Raw genomic sequence first — 21,451 nt, forward strand, 5'->3', positions numbered from 1 at the left:
CTTCATATAGGTTGGCCTGTTAAAAAAGCAGGAAAGCATTTTTAGAAATAGCGTTCCTGTACATGAAAACTTCTTATATTTGCTTGAATGAAAGTGAAAACTGTCTATGTCAAATTATGTTAAGTGACAAAAACATTAATTTGAGAACCAAGTACCTTTCATGTTTCACAGAGAGATAAAACAGAGCCAAGTGAATGGGACAGTATTAGCTTTTGCTGACTGAAAGCTGTTACTAAGCATAGTGAGATTGTATATACATTAATAAGACTATGATCATTCACAACTTAGTTCACAACGTTCACAGCAGACATACCTGGTGTGTATTACTGAGACTTGCTGGGCAAGAAAAGCATTTTAGAGATGTGTCCAGCCAGGTTCTAGGTTCTACAGCAGCTACAGGCAGCAGTGGGATGGGGTTGGCATTGATTTTACAGGATAACGCATTTGAAACCAGAGAAAGTATGGCTGATGTTGTTGGGGGTAAGTGCCTGCATGTTAATTTGGGCTGTAGGCACAAGCTGGCATACTAGTTGGTTCCTTGATTTTCATCTGATATACAGACTTGTGTTATCATCCCCTTGCTTTTGGTGTTGGATGATTTCAGTTTCCTTGCCTTGGGTCTAGAAAGTATGATTATTCAAAACCACAGACTTGTCCCAAGTGTCATATAGTTTAACCTTGTATTTGTCTCACATTAGTTGTGTGATGATTTGAATATGGAGAACCATCTAGCTTGGTGCTGTGGTCAGATCACTTCCTAGTCAGTCTGCTCCACATACTAAATGGAAATGGATGGATCCAGTTTCTAGAGGATAAGTTTTCCAATGACCTGAGAGGCAGTTCTGTTGAAGGCCTAGTTAGTCTTGGTAACAGGAGATAATCTGGCCTCTTGATAAAACAGTCCCCATGCCTTTTTCTGTTCACAAGGTGCATCATAGTTTGCTGAAGAGCTTTGGGAGATGGAGCACCAGAAACAATATCTGGAAGTGCTGTTTGAAGACCAAAAGTGAATTTAATCAAGCATGAATTTGAGCTCAGTTTGACTCTACATTATAGTGATAATTGAGACAAAGTGTTGCTATTTCTCCTACCATATTGTGCCAATGGGATGCCTTGTTTAGAGTAGTAAATTTCATTTTAGGGAAGGATGAGTCAGAAGACCTCCTGCCTGGCAGCAGTGATTGTTTTGCTCAGTGTTTTGCTGATAAAGTTGCTCAGATTTGCCAAAGTCTTGACTCCCCCAGACAGAGTCTGAAGTGGTGCCTTCTATAGGTTCTTAGCACTACCCCCAACTTATAAAACTCATTAAACTCCTGGCATTTTACTGCATATTAAAAAGGGTTAAGGTATAACTCCAGGGCCCCACTTTTTTCTAAGTACAAACCTGTGAAATTCCTGGTCATTTTACCAAGGATATAAACACTATTTTAGGCTTATTCAAAAGATCTATTTTTAAAAAAAGACATAGTTAACACAGAGAGGTGATTTGTTCTATTAGATAAAATTTATTTAAATTTAGCATTAACTATATTTTTATCAATTCAGCTCATTTTGGATGTATGACAATACATAGTGGCACTGAGTTCTTGAATTTCTCAATCAAGTTTGGTGAAATTATTTTAACTTGTGTTGAATGATGGTAACAAATTAAGCTTTAATATAGTTATCATAAAGATATTTTAGTTTTGTCATCCTACAGATATTTGAATAATTTTAAGATTGTAAAAGATCTTACTGAAATTATGGAATAGGTATGTAATATACATATATCTATTTGTTGGACTCTTGAAAAAACCTGTAATCTTTCTCTCTAGAAAAAACATACTTAAAATATACTAAGTCTAAGAAATAACATATTTTTCAGTGCATTTTGAATATATGCTCCTTTATTCTTTTATTTTCTGTGCATTTTTTTTATAAATAACCTAAAGGTAAAAAATAATTCCAAAATTAGCTAAGAATTTGCTACTAATTTTTAAAAACTATTCAAGTCTAGCTGCCAGATTGTGTTAAAGGCTGAATAAGAAAAGTATGTGTGGAAAATACCAATGTTATTATAAACTTCTTAGTGAACCTAAGATCTAGAAATCATACAGGCAATAGCTGTCTTCTTATGTAGGTGTCAGTATGATGCATATACCTTTTAGATGGTGAGATGTGGGCAAAATACTTTCGAAGTAGTATATTGGAGATCCTAGCTTGCACAGATTAGTGTAAATATGCTTGGAGTAAAGCTGAGCTGTGGTTTTACTTGTGTCATACTTTTATTCTGTATGCCGCCCAGAAAAAGGTTCGGTTTGAGTTGGGCAGCCTTATAAATCTTAAAAACAAAGTAAGTACTAGCTACAATGTGCCAGAACTGATAGGTATTTTCTTTATAGTAAGTATGGAATGCTCCATATGGCATGGGTATGACTAAGGTTGATAACATAGTCTGAAAGCCATGGTGAATAGTGGAGGAGAGTGTCATGGGTCCGTCTGGTAATGACCATGAAATATGGAAGAATGCAAATTGAATGTAAAAGGTTTAATTAATAATATGAAAAGAAAAAAGGAGGGAGGAAAGCCATGTGTCTGCCAACCTAATGAAAGGGGGAAGGTATGGAACGATCAGATAAAAGAGAGAGAGGAGCCTGCAGGTACTTAACAGTCAGAGAAAGAATCTTGGGAAGGATCCACCCTAATTGATCAGGCTGTGAAAAGAGACAGTGGGAGATTTGCACTTTCAGATTGCAAGGTTCTGTCAATATAACCTTACACTAAAGTAGAATTAGCTCATCTGTTTGTGTTTCCTGTCTGGTTTACCTGGGAGGGCTGACAGGAGGATATAATAATAATGGTATGTGGGAAATAACTTGGGAGACTAGGCAAAGAGATGCTGCCAAGGGAATGGTCAGATAAGAGACAGCACAGCCCGCAACTGGATAGTGGCAAGGGCAAGAGGCTCAGAAGAGACCCTTCTTAGTTTCTCGGGCGGTAAAGAAGGCGGGGGGGGGGGTGTTGTACTTTCAGACTTACAAGATTCTGTCAATGTAGCTTTGCAATAAAGTAGAATTAGCTCATCTGGTTGTGATTCCTATCTGGATTACCCCGTGAGGCCGACAGTAATAGATATGAGTGAAGGTTGTCTGATTCTGTGGAGTAGGTTTGGTGTACGCATGCAAGGAAATGAAGAAGTCTTGATTGTTGTGGGTACTTATGGTGATAGAAATCCATAGGTGGTGATAATTGTACATTACATTTTAGTGAATGATGACAGTGGAAGAACCAGAGATGAGTTTTGGAAACATTCTGCAACGTACTGAATGAAATAAATCCAGGAGAAAATATTATTCTGTTAGAGAATAATAGTGGTGAAATTATTTGGGACAAAACTGGAATGGGGGAATGCTGGAAGAGAGTTGTATGATAGTGACATGTTAAAGGATAGAATTGAAATAAACATTTAAAATGTTAGCAGGGAAGAAAAATGATAAGAGGGAGTCATAAATCCTGCAAGAAAGTTGATGGTGTAACTAGCAAAATGTTAAAATATGGATATAGTTTGCTTGTGGCTAAGCAGTATGTTTAATGGGTAAAGACTGCATCTGTGCCTGGCAATTAGAAGAATGTTATTATTCCCCTATACAAAGGAAAAGGCGGCAAAAAACCCCCCTACAAAACAATTAGTTTAATAGCAACAGGAAAATCTTTAGCAGAACTCTGATTGAAAGGGTACAAGAGGTGAGAGTGAGAAAAGCTTGGGAAGTGCAGTACAGCTCTATCTATCTATCTATCTATCTATCTATCTATCTATCTATCTATCTATCTATCTATCTATCTATCTATCAAATTTATAAGGCTGCCCAGTTCACACATGGTGACTCCAGGCAGCTTACAGAATTAAAAACCATAAAAATACAATAGACACCCCTGTGGGCAGCAAACACATTCATATCAGCTACTTGATTGGCTCCTTTATGCCAAGCAAGAGGTGTGCAAACCAAATTTTTGCTCTTCAACAAGTAATTGAGAAATGTTAGGGGAAAAAATATTATATATTTGTTGATTTAGAGAGAGCCTATGATAAAGTAAATAGGCTTGAAATATGAATGTTTTGCACACATGTGGAATTTAATGTTCATTGCTGAATGTGATAAGAATGATACATAATGGAAGTAAAGCCTGTGTGAGAATAAATGGAATGTTTAGTGAAAGTTTAAACACTAAGCAGATGGTAAGCAAGAAGGGTATGGGATGTCTCCTTGTTTGCTTAATGTATTTAATGTATAAAGAATCTTGTAGTAACACTAGAAGTGTGTCATTTGGGGTATAAATGTACATATAGTTTTATATGTAGACAGTGCTTAGTTCTTGGCTGTGAACATGAATAATTTGCAGCAAATGTGAGACAGGTTGTATGATGCAATGGGGAATATGGATCTGAAAATTAATGAATTCAATGTTGTATTTGACAGCAAAAATGGGATAAACAATTGTAACCTACATATAAGTGATGAAAAACTAAAACATGTAGATGATTTTCTGTATCTTGGTAGAATATTCAGTAAATAAGGGAAAATTATGGAAAACTTTCAGATGTTCAATTACTATTAAAAAGTAGTGGGTAGCATCTGGCTTGTTGCAAGAAATTAATATTTGTTGAAAGGAGCAAAAGTTGATGTCTATGTGTTTACTTCTGTTCCTTTTTATAGAGAAATGAGAGTTGTATATTTGAGTGGAAGTATAAATTAAGTTGAATGCAGCAGAAAGCAGTGTTTAAGTGTGTGATAAAACAAGAGGTAGAGTTAGTAATGAACAGGTGCAGAATGAATATGGACTGAATAGAAAAGAGAGTAACTACTACAAAAGAAGTAAAGTTGAACATGGTTTGGTCATACAGATAGAATGAAAAAATCTAATCACAAAACAGGTATGAAGAAGAATGAGTTGAGAGGAAGGTGAAAACTGAGCAAGTTATGGTTGGATGGAGTTGATGAGGTGTTCAAAAAGGAAGGGATGAAAAATTTAAAAGCAATGAATGAAACCTTGCATAGATGTGAAGGAAACATTTTGTTAAGTTGTATTTATGTATACATAGCTTAGTAAAAGTCAATGTAATTGCCTTGGAAGGAGTATTGATGAATATAAAAACTATATGATAAGATATTGGTCACTATACGTAGGCAGAGCTTCAGTGATTCTTTTTTTAAAAGTCAGTAACTTTATAACAGAAATACAGAAATACTGTTTCCAGCAACATTAATGGTGTTTTTTTAATATATAGTAATTTTATTAAAAATTACAAATACAACAATAAAAACTAATACAACTAAAAGAATAAAAAGAAAAATAGAAGGTGAAGAAAAGAGAAAAAATAGAAAGTAGAAAAGAAAGAAAAAATAATATAGTAAAGGAAAAAAGAGATATATAAAGAAATGACTTCCCCCTTCATCACAGCAAGTACAAAGTATAAATGTTAGTAACTTATCACCTTCTCTTAGAATATAACAAATAATCTCTTCTTCCCATATCCCATCTCTTATCTATAAACAAATCCATAAAGCCTCATCATTTCAGTCCTGATCAGCAAAAGTCCATTAAGGGTAACAGATAGAGATAACAACATATCTATTTTAACCTTGATGAAATAAACTAACTTTATACTCCTTCCTTTTACTTCTAACAGTCTTGATCTTTAGTCCCTTTAAATAATGTCCTAGAACTTGATTTCTTTTCATTTTTTCTTTGTCCCTTCTTAAAAAATTCTTCAAAGCTTTAACAAACCTCTTTTGTAAATCCGATATAGGAAAATTATCCAAGTCACTCTCTTGGTTTGTTATTTGTATATCCCTTTTAATTATTAAGACATCAGCTGGTTTCTTTTGTGCGTCCAGTATAACTATTTTTTTGTTGCAGAGAAATTGATTAAACAAGCAGAGGGGGTGGACAATTTCTGTAGGCAATCTCTCCTGTGCCTGACCCATTTCCCCCCCTTACATAGTGGAAAGTTTGGAGAGGAGGGGATTACAAGAGAATAAGCAGCCACAAAATGGGGAATACACCAGGCTGTTTGTATACAGCACTCGTGGCTCCCAACCCCAAGCACCCTTGGGACTGCTGGCACCACTACATTCGATTATTCCCCATTGTGTACCTGCTTACTCTCTTGTAATCCCTTCTTCTCCAATGAATGTAAATGCAGGCATTAATTCCCTTCTTGCTAATTACCCCAGCACCAGGGTTAGCATGCCAAAGGACAGGGGACTGAAGACAAACAAAAGCTGAAGGTGTGAAACTGATTAGTCTTGTCAATTTCAAGCCAGCTATGCCAGCACCAGGGTGAGCATTCCAAAGGGTGAGAGAGTGACGAAAAGGAAAACACAGTCAAGGTCACTTGATTTCCCACCTAATGACCACTTTGTTTAACAAAAGAGCTGCTGGTCCCAATTGCAGTTGCTAAACTAAGACTACCTGTACTATTTAAGTCTCTTGTTTAATATATTGTGATAAATACTAGATGATATAAATCACTTGCTGACATTTGGGGTATTTTATGCTAAATTTTTCCATATCTTTTTTCTGTGGATACCACTAAAAAGCCATTTACTATCTTTCAGTCAGCAGAGTACACAAACATTTCACTGACTCTACCATACGTGTCTTGGGAATAACTAGTTCTGATGTGAAATGTTCCATTCTTTGGACAAATGGATGTAGTAAAAATAATTTTCTGTCCTTACAACAAAGATCACGAAAACACAGAGGCTTTTAGATAGCATTTGGAACTAATTAATGATGTGTGATTAGCCTTTAGTGCAGACCTGGCATCACATTGTTACCTGTTGTTCTGCCTCTATAGTCCTAGTCTGGCCCCTTCCTATTGTTGAGAACTTTACCTTGATAAGTATATAGTCTGGTGGTATTGGAAAAGAATACTGTCGATTTCCACACTGATGTCAAATAATGCAAAGTGAGATGATTTCATTTTGAACGGAAAGTTTGTCATTTCATTGAACTTATTTATTTATTTATTTATTGAATTTATATTAATTTAATAAATATTGATATATTAATAAATAAATAATATTAAATTTATTAATATAATTAAATTTAAATAAATTTAATATAAATTTAATTATATTGTTTGGGTGTATAACAGTAGCAGGGAAATAACGTGATTTATTTAAAATTTAGCATTGTAGTAAGACCTACTAAACTCAATAAACCTACTTAAAAGAATGAGTAGCATTATACTCTAAGACTGTTTTTTAAAAACAAATAGGAAACATGATTAAAGTCATTCATATTAGACAAAGTTAGAGCTAAGGTCAATCATTCATTTTATTTATTTATTAGGATTCTTAACTTCAGAAATCTAGGATATGCAGTGACATCTTGCTTGCATGGTACACCAAGGTTCCTTGATTCACAGTTCTGATAAAAATGGCTTTGTTCTCTACATGCAACTGATGTAACTACATTTTGCATCAATAGAAAATATCACAGTGCTTTCAGTATGCAATTTTATTGATTGCTGTTGCACATTAACACATGGTATTAGTAACAGAAATGATTTCCAGCCATGGAGACCTTGAAGGCAACAACTCTTTCTTGTTGAGTGGATGTATAAACTCTGCCATTGAGAAACTGCTGAAAGAGGACATTGCAATGAACAGAGGGCATTATTAAAGAGCAGTCCTGCAAAAGTGAATGATAATAAAATAAATTGCAGAATTCTATACAGTTTGATGTATAACTGAATCTGAAATATGGCAAGTAAGTTGGGGGGAAATTGAATTAGTAAACAGTTGAGTTATGCGTTGATTCTTTAAAAAATACCATGCGATAATTTTCAGCTTTGTTTAAAAATGGATATTGATATTTATTTATTTGTTCGTTTTATTATTCATATTTCTATTACCGCCCGTCTCCCCCCAAGAGGGTTCTTCTTGTGTTCTTCTTGAACACAAGAAGAACCAGTAGATTTGTTTTTAAAAATGTAGAAAATTTAGAGATCAAAATAGGTTGTAAATGCATTTTAGCTGCTTCCAAAATAAGTTCTAAATGCATTTTAGCTGCTTCCAAAATAGGTTTTAAATGCATTATAGCTGCTAGAGAGTTACCTGCATTCCAGGCATTAGATCTTTCTGTAGGTAGCAGTTGAATATACAAATGTCTGAAAATAATTACCATTACCCATTTGCAATCAATTTGTATTCATTATGGTTAGGAGATAGATGTATGCATATGCACATATTCTCCATGTATAAATTATAGTATGAACATTGTATTTATTTGTTAGATGATCATGGTGCCATCTTAGACTTTCTGAAGATGAAGGTAGTAGAGGGTTTTACTAAGGGAAAATACAGATGAGTTCAATAGTGATACTTTGAATCAACCCCATAGATGTACATACACATATGCATGGCAAGTCATCCAGAAAATAAAATATACCTCGCTTATATGAGATATAGGGACGCGGTGGCGCTGCGGGTTAAACCGCTGAGCTGTCGATCGGAAGGTCGGCGGTTCGAAACCGCGCGGCGGGGTGAGCTCCCGTTGTTAATCCCAGCTCCTGCTCACCTAGCAGTTCGAAAACATGCAAATGTGAGTAGATCAATAGGTACCGCTTCGGCGGGAAGGTAACGGCGTTCCGAGTCGTCATGCTGGCCACATGACCCGGAAGTGTCTATGACAACGCCGGCTCCAAGGCTTAGAAACGGAGATGAGCACCGCCCCCTAGAGTCGGATTCGACTGGACTTTACGTCAAGGGAAACCTTTACCTTTACCTATATGAGATATACCGCAAAATATTTAATTCTGAATTATCTTTTAAAGCAAATCTACATAATAAAATAATGATTAAATTATTTATATTAGTGACTAGTAATGACTGAAAGGTATATCAGGATGAGGAAATATAAAATATTAAATGTAACCCTTCAATTTGCTGGATTTTAGTTGCAAGAGACAAAATCTGTTTTCCAGTTTACATAGGTATAATGCCATTTTATAGATACATGAACTCCCATTCACCATTTTATCGAAGCGTAATAGATTTTCTGCATGCTTGAAATCCCATTCAAATTTAATGAACATTGGGGTCTAACAGACTTTCTCCTTCCTCTCATGAGTCCCTTAAACCAAAGATTTACTGGATGTGTATAATATTTTGTTGCTTTTTGCTATATGATTTCCAATTGGCAAAGTTATAAATGGATTTAGTTACGAATAAAAATATTTTCATAGGTGCTCCCTGTGAATTGAAAAGTCATATTTTATAAGTGTTTTTTGTAAAACTTTATGAAAATGTATAATGATTATAAGATTACCATGCCATCTTGTGGCCACTGCATTCTCTGCATTTTCTCTTAACCATATGACATTGTTGGAACAGACTTGATTTTATAGTACTGTACATATTATGTTGCACATGCCAGGGAAAGAACAAAGATACTACATTGGTAATATGAATTCTTTTCTTTTAGTGTAGTAACACTATTGCCTTGTTATTCTTACTGTTACAGAGTAGTATAACTAAACTCAGTGCAATTAGGATTTTAAAAAATTGATTATATAACAATATAACAATAAATATTAATGTGGTTATTAAACTAATATTTTTTCTCCAAGCTTAGCCTATAAGGCCACTTGAATTATGGAGTACCTTAATTTTCCTTGTGCTACTGATAGTAGCTCATGCTATAATATAATGCTATTTTAGAAAAGCTGTCTAACTGGAATACCTTCCTTCCAGGCCTTCAGAACTATTCTTAAAGATTCAGAATTTTCTTCCAAATACATAACCTTCATACAGCTACAGTGACCTGAGCTTTCCCTTCATCATTACACTTGAGTAATTCAGGAAAGAAAATGAAATTGCAAAACAACAAACCATGTGATTCTAAACTTATTTTACAGACAAAGTAAAGTTATCTTGCTATGCTATAATCATATTTATATTTCCATTTTTTTAAATTTTGTTTTAGAGTTCACACATTTCCTTCTCTTTTCATTATAAGACACAGTATCAAATCTGAGGTTTGTACTATCGAATACAATTTTTTTCAAAAAAGAAAAATAGAAGCCAGAATCTTTAACAGAGATTTCTTGAATTCACTGGAGAAAATTCAGTGAACAAGACAAAAACATTAGTCTGAAGCTTATTGAATAACTGATATATTTGCAGATTGCCTAGAGGCAGGATATCACTCTTGATGCTCAATTCTGGCTATGTTAGGTACTTTAAGTACTTTAAAAATGTCTAGAAATGGACTGTGATTTTCTCCAGTGAATTCAAGAAATCTCTGTTAAAGATTCTGGCTTCTATTTTTCTTTTTTGAAAAAAATTATATTCGATAGTGCAAACTTTGATACTGTGTCTTATAATGAAAAGAGAAAGAAATATGTGAACTTTAAAACAAAATTTAAAAAATGGAAATATAAATATGATTATTGGATTTCCAGTTTCTACAATTGATGCAGAATTCACTTTTCTGTAAATTTAGTTTTAATAACAGAATGTACATGTTTAACAGCTAAGCAACCTTTTGTTGAAAGAGCTATGAAAATTGAAAGACTTTAATCCAGTTTCTGAGCACTGATCATAGCTCAACCAGAATGAATGTTCCCGAAGGCTGGTTTTCAGGCTCTTAGAACTGTCCAATCTCTGAAGAACCTCAGCAAAATTCCTGAGTTTGAAAGGAAAGAGTTGTATAATAATAGCTAGTTTACGTGGAATGACTTAGGAAAATTTCTGACCTGACTTGACAGAAATTTTCCACTGCTTTGCAGACAGTTACATACCAAAGTGTTTATAGAAAATGAACAGAAATCTTTGGGGCCTAAGCCTTCAGAGGTTTCCAGATCCAGATCACTATTAGCAAAGAATGTATCTTGATCACAAATAAAGTGTGGTCACATAGTGTGCTGCTGTTACTTTTGAATAGATTTGCATCTCTGTTTTTATTGCAAATTTTTCTGTTTTGTAGCCTTTCATGTCTCCTCGATATCCAGGAGGCCCAAGGCCACCTTTAAGGATACCCAATCAGGTAACAATCATTAAATCAATGAAATGCAAGATGCAAGAAAACATTTAGCTAGGAAAGCCAAACTCTACCCACTTTAATTTTGAGAACAACAGATCTTAAAAACTGCAACTATGATGCAGATATTCAACATAATCTTTATTATATAAGGACACCACATCAATAGGCATTGTGGCAGATAAGAAACTAATTCTGTACCTAAGTTACTATCTTTAAAATGCCATACATTCAGTTGATAATGAGCTATGGTTGCCCTGCCCTGCTAATGGTGCTTTTTCTGCCTTCTGGTCATAAAGTGCTTGAGGGGAAGAGTTTTCTGGCATTTTTACATGTAAAATGCTATGTAATTATTTATTTGTTTGTCTGTTTATTTTTCAGACTTTTATTACCGCCCATCTCCCCTAAGAGAGGGGGACTCTGGGCGGTTATCAAGAAATACTTAATATAAGGCTCTGCTATTGCCTTAAATTTATAACATTGTGTTAAAATTTAACATGATTTAATTTCAGTATGTGCCTTTATGTTTACATGGGACTTTATGCTATGTCATAAAATAAATGGGATGTTTGCAGTGTTGCGCAGGATTTTGGCACTTCTGTTAATAAAATAAATCTAATAATTAGGTGGACAAAGTAATCCAAACTGTAATTGTATTTAAATTTGATTTTATGGGAGAATCTTGAAATATATAAAATAAATCAGAACTAGTTGTAAAAAAAAAAAAAGGTGAATTTGGATAGCAAATTCAGTTGATTCCCATCTTGACTCTTTTAGGGTGAAATTATAGTTTTTGTCTTCTGTATGAAAATAGATTGCAAAATTTTATAAAGTTGTTTAAGTATGGCATTTAAGTAGAAATTTTCTGTGAAAACTTTTTAATAGGCACTTGGAGGTGTCCCAGGAAGTCAGCCATTATTGCCTAGTGGGATGGATCCAACACGGCAGCAAGGTAAAGTATATTGTCAATCGATAATTAAATAACTGTTCATTATCAAAGTTCCATTTGTTAATACATTGGAATGGTATGCAAAAATGATTCCATAATGTTGTTGTAAGAAATACATTCATACCATTGTTCTCATAACCTAAATGTAAAATGGAGCAATGATTTCTGTAAAGGTAATTTATGTTTGTTTGTTTAACAAATTTATATGGCCAGCCGTCTCACTAGATGTGACTCCAGGCGGCGTACAACTAAAGATCATTTTCACCTACTGAGATTTATTGGCCCTTTTCTTATTAAAATAATTTAAAATACATCCTGCTGCTACACATTATTTAGCTCTTATACAAGATGAATGAATGAAATGGTATTTATTTGACAGAAATCATACTGAACAACTCTGAAATTTATATTGTGCAGCTCCACTATATCCCTAAATGTGCTTTAATCAAACAAAAACAAATGCTGTCTGTCTGTCTATCATCAATAAGAGATTGCAGAGTTAAATGCTTTCCTTAAATGCTGTTGTCCTAAAATTGGCAGCTTAATTAAAATTAAGTTTTGAAAAAAATCCTACGTTTTTAAGCAATCCATATGAGAGTCATGGCAGGCATCAACTTAGAAGAGACATTCTCTTTGACTCTGAATGGAAGAAAGATAAACTCACTTGAGATTGTATCTGCCACAACATTTAACAAAATATTTTAACCATAGGGAAGAGGAATTTGCACTCTGATTAATAAGTATTTATAATTTAAAATTATACAATTTTAAGGGACGCAGTGGCGCTGCGGGTTAAACCGCTGAGCTGTCGATCGGAAGGTCGGTGGTTCAAAACGGCGCGGCGGGGTGAGCTCCCATTGCTCGTCCCAGCTCCTGCTCACCTAGCAGTTCGAAAACATGCAAATGTGAATAGATCAATAGGTACCACTTCGGCGGGAAGGTAACGGCGTTCCGAGTCGTCATGCTGGCCACATGACCCGGAAGTGTCTACGACAACGCCGGCTCCATGGCTTAGAAACGGAGATGAGCACCGCCCCCTAGAGTCGGATTCGACTGGACTTTACGTCAAGGGAAACCTTTACTTTTACTATACAATTATGAAACAATTAAAGAATTGTACTCCTAATTTTTTTTTCATGTATCTTTCAGGTCATCCAAATATGGGAGGACCAATGCAGAGGATGACTCCACCCAGAGGAATGGTTCCACTAGGTCCACAGGTATATTGCTTTGTCTTTCACATAATCACTTTTGTCATAATTTCCTTTGAGAGAAAGAGAAACAAGGAGATGTATTCTTACGATACAGCTAGTTTGCTGCTTGAAGGGCGTTTTTTCCGTCCTAGCATTTTCCCACGGGTGCCGGGTCCACTTTTCAGATCAACCGAATGTTGATCTGGTTGCAACAGAAACTGACTAACCAGCTTGTCGCCTGAGCCTGACATCATGGGCTGAGAGCGCGCGGCTGGCCCAAAGTCACCCAGCCGGCTTTCATGTCTAAAGCGAGACTAGAACTCACTTCCTCCTGGTTTCTAGCCTGGAGCCTTAATATTATGCATAATTTCTCTGAAAGCTTTAAACAAGGATGAGAATGTGCTCACAGCTTCCTTTATTTAAAAATCAAAAATAAATTGCTGTTAAAATTCTGAGACCCTTAAAAACTGCCAGAACTTTTTAGAGTTTTAGTGTTTAAAGCTCGAACATTTAGTTTTAATATTGCTTTAGAATGTTATATGTTTTTAGAATGTTATATGCTATATATGTTATATGTGTATGCTTGTAAGCCATCCAGAGCTTATACATTTATAAATAAATAAAGCTTCTGTACATAAATATCCCATTTATCTATTACATTTATGATTGATAAGTTAATAAGAACATATAGAAGCAGTGTGTTTCTGAATACAATATACTGGGGGCAAATTTTGGCAATGCACTTGTAATAGAATTCTACCAATAGCTTATTACCCTTGATTGCATTCATTTGTTCTCCTTTGTAAAATATTTTTCAAATGTTTTAACCACATTTATTTAGTTGAAATAAATGTGGTTAAAATATACAAATCATTTTACTTCACCTTAATTAAAGTTGTTCTTTGCCTAACATTAAATAAAACATCAAGTTTTCAATATTTCTTTGCTTAACATTACATCACATCTGCAATATTGCATCACAAATATTCCTCTGAGAAATGCAAAATACTTTCTAGAAAGAGAGAAAACATGAAAGAGGTCAAATGGAAAAACATTTGAATTACTTCTGATTGTAGGTTTTTCTATTTACTACTTTTCTTATTATCATCCCTTTGAGGTAAGCCAGGTCAGGAAACAGATGCCACAAAGACTACTGGAACTCTATTGTTTCTTCTTCATTTCCTCTTTCCAGGCTAAGCAGGTGTTTACCTAACAGCTGTTGAATACCTTCTTCAAGGCCTCTATACTTGTTTTAAGTAATTCTGGCAAGAATCTTTCTCAGATTTCCATTTTTAAAAAGGTTTTTCCCATTTCATCTTGCTCTTAATTTGTGAAGGGGATCATAATCCAGCCAACAGAATCTAGGAAAGAAAGAGATCAGAAGAAAGTTTTATCATAGCTACAGCATTCTGTAAAAACTTAGATTTATAACCTTTTCCCTCATATTTTTAATGAAATAAAATTGTGATGACTAAAATTTGTAATAGTGGAAGCAGCAAAATTGTTTTCTTACAGAGTATGAAATAAGAACTCTTTTAATGGATTGAGATAATCATCAGTAAATAGTATGTTGCCTTTTGCTACTGAACTATATTATTCTGTCAGGAGAATGACCACTTTTTATTGTTTTTACTGTTTATATTTTTGATTTTGCTTTGTGGGCATTTTTTGCTGCCCACTTAGTACAGTAAGCGTACATCATCAATAAACAACAATAAAATCTGTATAAAAATAACTGAACATTAAATATTAATTTACAGGGAAGATAAAGTGCACAGAAGATTCGGGGGCCTAGTGGAATATTCCTGTCCCTCTCATATACACAGTCCTAGGTTAACCTGATTTAGGTAGAATCAGTTACCCAGTTACCAGTACATTTTTAAATAAGAATTAATTTCAAAGTCCTGTTGAAACTTTTAGAATATATAGTTTAGATTTTTCTGGAAGATTTTGGTGCTATATGACAGCTACAGAAAAACATACTATCAAGTTACTGATATACCAATGTGCCTGGAACACATATTCCAAAATAGGTTTGAACAGACTGATTGAAGAAATCTGTTTTAATATTCATTTTACTATTAAAATGTTATGGTTACAGCTGCTAAATAGGACTATCCATTTTCAAGCATTCTTACAGTTGCCTATGCTTTGTTTGTTTGTTCAATTTCTATGGCCACACATCTCAGAAAAGTGACTCTGGGTGGCAAACAATCATAAAATCAATTAAAACCAAGTACAAACACAATCCAAAAATAAATATATGTAGCAGCTGAGAAAAATTATAATCATAGATGTCAATATAACCAGGAAACGGCCCTTAACCCACTCAGGACCCCAGGCCTGGGCCCACAACCAGGTCTTCAAGGCCTTACGAAAGGCCCAGATTGTCAGGGCCATCCTAATCTCCGGAGGGAGAATATTCCAGAGGGCAGGCGCTACGGCAGAGAAGGCACATCTCCTAGTCCCTGCCAGCCGACATTCCTTGGCTGATGGGACCCATAGCACACCCAACCTACTGGACTGTATTGGACAAGTAGAAACAACTAGGAGAAGACAGTCCCTCAGGTAACCCAGGTAACCCGGTAATCATTGATCCCTCAGGTAACCCAGTAATCATTGATCTGGAATTAAACTGTCAGTGTAGATCAGTTCTCAAAACTAATATTAATGTACTTAATTCATATATCATTTACTGTATGAACATTATACATTTGTTTTAAAGTGGCCAACTTATATTTATGTACAGATCTGTGGAAGAGTATGGTTTTTCAAATAAATAGTACAGAATCCAGTTTTTGCTGCTGAAGCAATAACGAAAGAGTTAATTTGAAGATGCATCTTTATATATAAATACAACATCAGACTGCTTAACATTTAAGTATGTTTTCCCCATTTATTGAATAGTTCATTGCTGTAGAATGTTTATTAAGTAAAAATAGAAGTCCTCTTACATGGTATGAGTACATACACCCATTGCTAATCTATTATTAATTAAAACAGTTTACTCTTAAGAGCTCAGCTTTAAAACTCAGTCCCCTAAAATATTAGAACATTGAGTCAGCATTCATGAAATGTCTAAACCTGCCCTTCACTGACAATTGTGCTAGCTACTATAAATGTTATAATCTTCATTAATCAATTAAATGTGCTTACTCTCATGGATAAGATAATAAGGTCAGAAGAAAATGCTAAATAGGTTTTTTAAATCAGAGGGAGTATAGAAATAATAATCGGTTATAAACTGAGCAGTTAAAATCCTAAAAATGAATGGCACTGGCCGATCCAATTAGCAGATGTGTAGGGAAGTCATTAACCTGCTGTCCTTTTTTTTCCCCCTCCTCTTTGGTTTTGTTTTTTTGTTTTGTGGTAGTCTGACCCTTGGTTATCATTGCAGAACTATGGAGGTGCAATGAGACCCCCACTGAATGCTTTAGGTGGCCCTGGAATGCCAGGAATGAACATGTAAGTAATATAAATTGCACTAACACAAAATAGCGATGTTTTCTTCAGTTAAAACTAATGGTAGTAATGTAGGCTCATGCAAACATACAAAATAAAGGCACACAAACATGTCTTCAATTAACTGGTGAACAATTATGACAAAATACCAGAATAGCAAAATGAATTTGCTGTTTATCTGGTGGGGTGGGCAAAACATTTTGAGCATAACATTTCATGAAATGCTGTTGTTGAAGCATTTGGTCAACTCAACAAGCTCCCATAAATGCTTGAAACAGCTCATTTTTCACTCAGATATAGGATGCTTTGCAACATGTCATGCTCAAAACATTTTGAAATAAAACATGTTTGCATACACCTTTCACCTGGCAAACTCCTTTCAGTGTTTGGTCAATTGTTTGTTAACAAATTGTTGTGCTTTGATTCATAGGGTTTTATTTCATCAGCAGAAGACTTCAAATATGCTTAAAATGTCAGACTGTATTAATACCTGGCTGATACTCCACCATATGTATTTTGAAATACACTTTTTTTAATCCCTTTGAGCTTTTAACCAACTGTAAATTGAGAACATACTAATATCTCAAGGAAGATTTAATCCTTCCTTTCTACAGTACTAACAAATAAAAGATGGTCATACAGCCGAAGTTTAAGATTTAGACAAGTATTAAAATTGAAGAAAGACTTTTCAGAGCTTTTCTTAAAATATATTCATTTTTGATGGACATTGAATTATATGAAGTAGAGCAATGTGGAAAGTATTACAACTACATGGTTTCACAACTTTTTGTTTTTTGGTCCCTTTGAGTCAGTGTTGACTCCTGGCAACTGCAGTTTTCTTGGCAAGATTTTGGAGGTTGTTTGCCATTGCCTCCTTCCTAGGGCTGACAGAAAGTGACTGGCCCAAGGTCACCCAGCTGGCTTTGTGCCTAAGGCAGAACTAGAACTCACAGTCTCCCAGTTTCTAGCCTGATTCCATAACCACTACACTAAACTGGCTCTCTCAACAATATAGTGGAAACTAATTTTCATTAAGGTGCAAAAACTGCAGTAGAAGGGATAGCAAAATTTTGTTTTTGTTTTTTAAATAAAGGATTTTATCAATAGTAGGATGTATCCAGCAAGAAGGCAAAACCTAAGTGGCATCAAAAGTGAGGGGGGGAAAGCTAGATTTCAAATATATTTGTTAGGCTTTTTTGTGTATAGTTATATAAAGCTGTAATTGACTTTTTAAATGTTTTTTAATGTTTTTTGTTTTGTTTGTTAAATTATTTTGAATTTTTTACACTGCATCAGTCATATTAACTCTAAGGGGTGTACAGTAATATCTTTGCAACAGTATCATTAAAAATCAAACATCTTCACATTCAGTGTCAATAAAACAGTATCATAATAATTCATTATTTATACTAATAACATCATCATTTAGCAGCAGTGTGACCACTCACTTTACTATATCAAATGCCTTATGAACAACTAGGTTTTCAGAAGTTTGCTAAATGTTAGGAGTTAGAGTACAGATCGTAAATCTCAAAGACAGTGTTCCACAGAAGGGGAATTCTTGCAGAGATGCTCACCTCCAAGTCCCCTCCCATCTTACCTTATGAAGAGTGGGGACTGTCAACAAGGACTCTCAGCAGTCACATATTTGGTGGCCAATATATTATTATTTGGAGTAAGTAATCTTGTAGGTAATGAGGGTCTGAACCATGTAGGACTTCAACATTGATAATCAGAACCTTGAGATTCATCCTGAAAGCAAATGGCAGCAGTTCAGCCCTGCAGTATTGGTTTTATGTAGCTATATCATCTAATCTCACTTAGTATGCAGGTAGCTGCAATTCTGCACTAATTGAAGTTTTGTGATAATCTTCAAGGACAGTCCCATTTAGAGTGCATTACAATAGTCCAAACATGAGGTGACAAGGGCACAAGTGACCATGCCTGTGCCTCGTATTCCAGGAACATCTGGATGAAATGGGGAAAAAGTCCTGGCTATAGCTTCCATCTGCTGTTTCAGTAGAAGCTGAGAATCCAGGAGAACCCCAACGTTGCTTACCAGCTGTTTCTGGGGAGTACAGACCTATTAAGAGCTAAAGATGGCCTCCAAACCAGCAGTCATTCAGTCTTGTTAGAGTAAAGTCTCAACCTGTTTCTTACCATCCAGACCCTTATAGCTTCAAGACTCCAGGACAAGTCTTCAAGTTGATCATCTGGTTGGCTTGAGATAGAAATGTAAGGCTGGGTATCAACAGTGTACTGATGATATTGTACCCCAAATGGTCAAGTGGGAAAGAGGGTCAAACCCTGTGGGCACTCCCTGCTGGACTGTCATAGGGCTTAACCTCTTCCCCCATGTATAACTAGAACCATCTGCTCAGGAAGGAGTGGATTCACTGTTAAATGGCGTCCCCAATTCCTAATCCTTCTAGTAGTCCAGAAGGATGCTATGGTTGATGATATTGCGGGCTTCCAGCAAATCCAGCAAGACTAATAGAACCATGCTCTCCCCATCCATGTCCTGCTGTTAGTCATAAGTAAGAACAACCAGTGTAATTTCTGTTCATTGCTCAGGCCTGAATCCTTACTGAAAAAGGTCAGGTAATCCTTTTCTAGGTTCCTTTGTAACTACCATCCCACAACTTTCTCAGCAGGAATGGGAGGTTGGAGATGAGTTGATAGTTATGCAATATATTTGGATCTAAAACAATACGTCAATGAACAAGTATAATATTTTTGACTCATTTGTTTAATTGGGTTCTCTTTACCTAGTTTTAGGACTTGTGTGGAAAACATAATGTTTTAGGTCATATTTATACAGAAATATTGAAAATTTAAGAGTTCACAAAATTTTAAGCACCACTGTAATTTAAAGGTATCATAAGAATAGAAACTAGATAGGGACATTGTAACTAAAATAATACGTAGTGTGTATATACTGGATTTATAAAGAACATACAACAACTCAGAATTGGTCAAGAAAGATATGGTAGAGAGTGCTAATTTATAAATAGATACACTACTTAAAATACTGAGTGATTAAGATTATTTAGAAATACCTTAGATTTATATTTACTTCATCTTGTCAGAATATTATATAAAATATCTTGACATAATGTTTCTAGGCATATCTGTTTGGTTTCAACTACATTACTTATATGTATAAAGTTCTTATTTTAAATTACAGATGCAATGAATAAATCAATATCAACTATACTTACTATTTTGTTTTCTGCAGTAATTACTTCTTTTAAAGAATATTATTAACAACCAAATGAACTTTGCTTATGCTTATTAAATAGCTTAATGTCAAAAGCGTTTATTGCTTATATTAAATTGAAATTTCTTCTTTATATTTTAGGGGTCCAGGAGGTGGTAGGCCTTGGCCAAACCCTACAAATGCCAATTCTGTGAGTAAATATTCATATAAAGTGTTGTCCTGTTAAAAGGAAGTGAAAGTAAATTAATCAAAACATGTTACGGGTTGCCCAGTTTATAATTTTCTCCACAGAGTAACTGTCTGGTTAATAGGAGTGTGTGTTTTTATAAACCCAAAGGGTCTTTTCAGAGATTGTACTTGGCCCTCCAACAGATGATAAAGATCACTCTGTTTCAGGGGGCTTTGGATAATAAGGTAGTTGAACTATTTGTTGATTGTGTAACTTAAAACATTAATAATTTCCCAGTCACATCAAGTTTATTGTGTTTTATTCATAACTACTTTGAGTTTTTTAAATTTTATTTTTCTTTGAAATTCTATATGTAAAGTTAGGGTGAAAGTAATTTTAAAAAGTGTTCTTTCTACTGGTAGTCCTTGGTTAACGACAGTAATTGGGACTGGAATTTCCATTGCTAAACAATGCAGATGTAAAGTGTGATGTCACATGATAGCAATAGCAATCCCAGCAGTCCCTGTTGCCATCGTTAACCAAATCCCAGCAGTCATCAGGTGAGGACCCAACCCAATCCAAGCCTTTCCCAGCTTGACCCCTCTCCACCCCAAGCCTCGCTAAGGTAAGGGACTGCCCCCTCTTGAATTCCCACCTGCCTGTCTCCCCCCATCTCTGCCCTTTTGGCTGTCCGCCTAACTGCTGCTGCCAGCTGCCCACCAGCTCCCCACCACCCAGTCCTGCCCACTGCACCACTGCTGTATTGGCCAGGGCCTTCTTTTGTGCTGGTGCAGCCAGAGCTTCTCTCGTGTCCCGCCCAGGGCCTCCATTTGCGTGCCAGCCAGGGTCTCTGTTTGCGCCCCACCCATGTCCTTCTTTCATTGGCACACAAAAGACTACACTGGCACAAAAGAAGGACCTGGATAGAAGGCTCTGGACAGGACACGAACGGAGGCCCTGGCTGGCATGCGAACAGAGGCCCTGGGTGAGGCATGATAAAAGCCCTGGCCGTACCAGCATGAAAAAAGGCGGTGCAAAAGAAGGCCCAGGCCGGTACAGAAGTGGTGCATGGTGCATGAGGGCAGGGGGTGGGGGCAGGGGCAGCAGGTAGGCAGGCAGAAAAAAGGTGATCGTAAATGTGGGTGGGCCTGAGTGGGCCTGAATTTTGCTCATGTGACCACAGGGGTGCTTCAGGAACAGGTCCTAAGTCCCTTCATTCAGCACCATTGTAATTTCAAACAGTCGCTGAACAGACACAAAGTGAGGACTACCTATAATTCCATATGACTGATGTTGTTTCAATAGTAGCATTCCCTTTCTTAATACGATTACTTAATAGAAAGAATGGGTATATTAAAAGTCATACAGTGATTTTCCTCTCTGTAAAAACTAACTTTAAAATAATAAAAAATATTTATAAAAACATT

General features: G+C 35.5%; 1 protein-coding gene across 13 annotated transcripts in view; it reads left to right on the forward strand.

Moving 5' to 3' along the window:
- Positions 1–21,451, forward strand: part of SSBP2 (single stranded DNA binding protein 2) — a 162,554-nt gene that overhangs the window by 117,916 nt on the left and 23,187 nt on the right. For 7 of the 13 annotated variants that reach the window (XM_063295465.1, XM_063295471.1, XM_063295469.1 and 4 more), the window contains 5 exons: positions 10,978–11,037; positions 11,917–11,983; positions 13,130–13,200; positions 16,571–16,638; positions 19,997–20,045. In XM_063295465.1, the coding sequence (XP_063151535.1) occupies positions 10,978–11,037; positions 11,917–11,983; positions 13,130–13,200; positions 16,571–16,638; positions 19,997–20,045 (315 nt within the window). Of the gene's footprint in view, positions 1–10,977; positions 11,038–11,916; positions 11,984–13,129; positions 13,201–16,546; positions 16,639–19,996; positions 20,046–21,451 lie in introns of all 13 variants that reach the window. The other 6 variants (XM_063295463.1, XM_063295467.1, XM_063295472.1 and 3 more) reach the window with 1 other exon arrangement.

Source organism: Candoia aspera, chromosome 2 (assembly GCF_035149785.1).
Source record: "Candoia aspera isolate rCanAsp1 chromosome 2, rCanAsp1.hap2, whole genome shotgun sequence".
NCBI classification, from domain to species: domain Eukaryota; kingdom Metazoa; phylum Chordata; class Lepidosauria; order Squamata; family Boidae; genus Candoia; species Candoia aspera.